Genomic DNA, 4,064 nt, shown 5'->3' with positions numbered 1-4,064 from the left:
CAGCAGCATTCACAGTCTTTTTTTTTTTTTTTTTATTGGTTTTTTGGGGGGTTTTTTGTTTTTTTGTTTTTGTTTTTTTGTTTTTTTTTCCCAGAAATCAAACGCACGAACTTGCACTAGCTAGGCTGGCGTTGGGCTGCTGAGCTAAATCCCCAGCCCCATTCACCATATTTTTAAAAATCACACCTGCTACAGACAGTAAAGGAAATCTCCAGAACTGCTTCACAGTATGAGAAGTATTTTTTTTAGTTTATTTTATTGGTACATTTTAGATATGCATAAGATCGCATTTATCATAGGGAATTTGTATCTGTACGTGATACATCTTACTTCACCTTTTCCCCCCACCCGTTCCACTCCCCTGTCTTCCACCTCTCTTTCCTTCCTTATCTACAAAAGCTTTCTTTCCATTTTTTCCCTTCTATTCTCTTTTCCTTTTCCTTTCCTTTCTTTTCTTCTCTCCCCATCTTGTTACCCTTACTGTATGGGACATGCAGGTTTAAATATCACATTATTTTTCTGGTGTGAGAAACTGAAAGTATAAATAAGGATAAAAATTCATAATGTTAAGAAATTTTAAAAATTTGGACATTAGGCATTTCAATCACCAGTTCTATGTGTATATATGTGTATGAGGTTTTATGTATTGAAACTAAGGAAACAAATGTGACTCGAACTTTCTGAGATACACCATCTCCCCATCATTCATTTAAAATGAATCTGGCATCACAGTTTTCAAAAGATGTGGCTTTTTGAATTGAGAAATTCAGATGCGGGATTGTGGGCCTGTATCATTTTATTTTAATCTCCTTAAACCTGTTCAGCAGTCTCCCATTCCTTAAAATCCAAAATCCCAGCATCACCTGCAAAACTGCTCTCCCTCTCTCTCTCCTTGCCCTCTCCCTCTCTCTCCTTGCCCTCTCCCCCCTGCTCTGCTTAGGGCCAGCCTCGGGGCACAGGACAGACACAGCTCCCCCCCCCTCTCTCTCTCTCACCATCTCTGCCTTTCATGAGCTCTGACATCCTAGATGGCTGCTCAGTCTCTGAGGTCCAGACACTGCAGACACTCTGGGATATTGCAGGGCTGTGAGATTTTAGTGAATTTGGTGCATGAACCTCACACCTACTCAGTGCAATTTTTAAATATTATTTTACCAACCATGGCCAATTCTAGCTTTTCAATGCAGTCATCACTCCTGTAGTCATAAATTCTGAATTTCAGGGTCTCAGTGAGTGAACTTGGATTTGGGGTAGGAAATAATCTCTAAACCTGGCTTCTTCCCTCAGGGGCACAGTCTGGATCTGCGCAGAGCAAGATGCTGAGTGGAGTCGGGGGCTTTGTGCTGGGTCTGCTCTTCCTGGGGTCGGGGCTGTTCGTCTACTCCAGGAATCAGAAAGGTAAGATGCCCACTGCTGGGTGAGACTCTCCATATGCTTTTCTGAGGGAAGAGATAGTGTTTCACTCAGGATCATTCCCAGTACATAGGTGTCTCTATATGAAACCTTTCTTTCCTCTGTCTACCTCAAGTTTTCTGAGCATTCAGGAATCAATGGTTTATGGGTCCTTTTTAGAAACCCATTCGCTATGGCCCACCTAGGCGAGGGAAAGGTAACTAGTTTTGAAATAGTGAATGGAGAGCAACAGGTAAAAAAGGAAGAGCCACTGAACTGGGTATTTATGAAGGGGAAGCTTCCTCGGCCTCATTTTCTACATTTGTGTTCTCCTTCCTGCCCTGGCAGGCAGGAGCTGTGGTGTCCGAGAAATCTCGGGTGGCAGGGCTGACACTGGGGACGCTGTGTTTGGGGACACATTTTCTTCATGTCTTCCAAGTCTCTATTTCTCCTCTCATTTCCAGGACACTCTGGAGTTCAACCAGCAGGTAATGTCCTCGAATCTTCTCTCACAGATAGATTTGCTCTCCCTACAGAGGATGGCGGAGGTGAAGAGACATGAAACAGAGGCAATGTATATAATTTTGGGTGCAGATTTCTGACCTGCCAGTTTATAGTAAAGCTTCCTCTCTCTACTTAATAAAACCCTGAACTCTGAGGAAGCATTGGCTCAGGGAGACTTGACTGTATTTTATTGCAATGCATCATGAGAAGACATGAGAGGGGAGAGGAGGTGCATTCTGAGTGACATGTGGAAACGCTGCTGTCCTCTTTCTCCACAGACTCCTGAGCTAAAGAAATGGTGACAGCTCTGAAGGAAGGACCTGTGTCCCTGCTTCTCCCTGTCCTCTGCACATCATAGCGGGCTTCCTGCTTGGCTCTCATTCTCCCACAGAGAGAGGCTTTCCGGATACACAGGACCATACAGAAAGTGTCCTCCCATGGCTTCCTCAGCCCCTGAGCCCCACCTGGACGCCCGGGCACAGACTGCAGGGCCTTCCCTTCATTCCCTCCTGGCCCTTGTGTGCAACATTCACCTCCCCAGCTCTTCTGCACTCACCTTGTGGAACGTTGCCTTGTTATGTTTTTCTCACATGAACGTGGAACAAAAACATCATCTGCTTCCTACAGTTCTGAGGACAAAAATGGAAGAGAACAAGAAAATAATAATGCTCCATTGGTTTTATGTGTGAAGGGATGCAAATGTGAGACAGGCTGGGTTAGCCAGTTCCCAAAGTCCACACATAAAAACATCCTGCTCTACAGCATAAACACACACAATTCTTACACGTGGTCTTTTTTGTTGTTGTTGTTGTTGTTGTTTTTTTTTTTTTCTGGTTTTTCTCTGGTACCAGGAACCGAACTCACAACCTTGCGCTTGCCAGGCAGGCGCTTTTGCCGCTGAGCTAAATCCCCAGCCCCTCTTACATGTGGTCTTAGCCAAAAGGCCGAGAAGCTAGTATATACAATGTCTAATTGTCATTTAAAATGCATTTTAAAATTAGATTGGAAAATAAACTTAGAGTAACTGAAGCGAACTTGATCAGAATAATATGACAAGAAAGAAACTGGAAAAATAAAATCCCTTGCTTAAAATACTGTGCAAATATTACTGCAAGTTCAAGTATAGATCTCTGTTCATACACTTCATGATATTCCAGTACAGAGCAGGTGGATGTCTGTCAGGTGAAGCACATGTATTGGTAGAGAAAAAGGAGAGTTCTATTGCTCTGTTCCATTCAAACAAAGAGTCAGTTTCATAGAGAACCCAAATTAAAAAGTGAAACATTGAGAAGTTTCTTTCAAGTAACAATCATTTGAACACAATTTATCCATTGTCATAAACAGTCGTTGTTTACAGAAAATTGGAAATACAATATTATGTCTACTTTAAATTACCTGATAAATTATTTGTCCATAGCTGATTTTCCTGTGTGAATTTCATGTATGGTAGTGATGTCCATTCTGTTATAGCACAAGTTGTAACTTTATGGTGACTTTGATACCCTGGAGGAAGAAATGACTTATCTCACTTTATGTGAGAACAGTAGTATGGAACTGCAAAGTAGAATTAAAACATATGACAAAAATTTCAGTCAAGATGCTTTATTCCCTGAAGACCTGAAATCCCCATCTAATTGTCCCATTTTTCATTAACATACAGTGGCAGGGAAATGCTAGATCCTTCCGGGTGTCTCGAGGGCTGCTCACCTCAGGAGGCGGGTGACTCCTGCAGTGACCCTACAACTCCACACCTCATCCTTGTCATCCACAGCCATCTGCTGCCCCAATATGGCAAAACGACACCTGTGGCACCGTTAGGTTGCATGTTCTCTCAAAACAGCTTATACTGGCAGGAAAGGGAAGTCTGTCTTCTTGGGTGCTTCTCTCAGTAGCATCTAAAATGTCTTCTCAGTCAAGCCACTTTGTCCTACCTGGGAAGGAGCAGGGGATTTGGGTGACAGCTCTGACAAACCATCCTTCAGACTTTGGGGACTGGGCTTGATGCCATGGGAACAGAAGGAACAAGTCATATCTTTTTTAAAAGATAGAAATGATTAAAAGAGAATGTAGGGTAAGGAAATGATAGTTTCCTAGTATGATTTTATTTTATTTTATTTTATTTTTCTGGTACCAGGAGTCAAACTCATGACCTTGAGCTTGCCAGGCAG

The 4,064-nt window shown here is 42.6% G+C and overlaps 1 protein-coding gene across 2 annotated transcripts in view; it reads left to right on the top strand.

Annotated features, from left to right (window-relative positions):
• Positions 1 to 2,672, top strand: part of LOC102009319 (HLA class II histocompatibility antigen, DRB1-1 beta chain-like) — a 33,848-nt gene extending 31,176 nt beyond the window's left edge. The window contains exons 5-7 of one of the 2 annotated variants that reach the window (XM_013517041.1): positions 1,288 to 1,398; positions 1,857 to 1,880; positions 2,175 to 2,672. In XM_013517041.1, coding sequence (XP_013372495.1) covers positions 1,288 to 1,398; positions 1,857 to 1,880; positions 2,175 to 2,182 — 143 coding nt within the window. In that variant the 3' untranslated portion in view covers positions 2,183 to 2,672. Of the gene's footprint in view, positions 1 to 1,287; positions 1,399 to 1,856 lie in introns of both variants that reach the window. The other variant, XM_013517040.1, reaches the window with a different exon arrangement.
• The last annotated feature ends 1,392 nt before the right edge of the window (positions 2,673 to 4,064 follow it).

This window comes from Chinchilla lanigera, unplaced genomic scaffold (genome assembly GCF_000276665.1).
Source record: "Chinchilla lanigera isolate Chin_1 unplaced genomic scaffold, ChiLan1.0 scaffold00036, whole genome shotgun sequence".
NCBI classification, from domain to species: domain Eukaryota; kingdom Metazoa; phylum Chordata; class Mammalia; order Rodentia; family Chinchillidae; genus Chinchilla; species Chinchilla lanigera.
The sequence above is the reverse complement of the archived record's forward strand: the minus strand, read 5'-3'. Positions and strand labels throughout refer to the sequence as shown.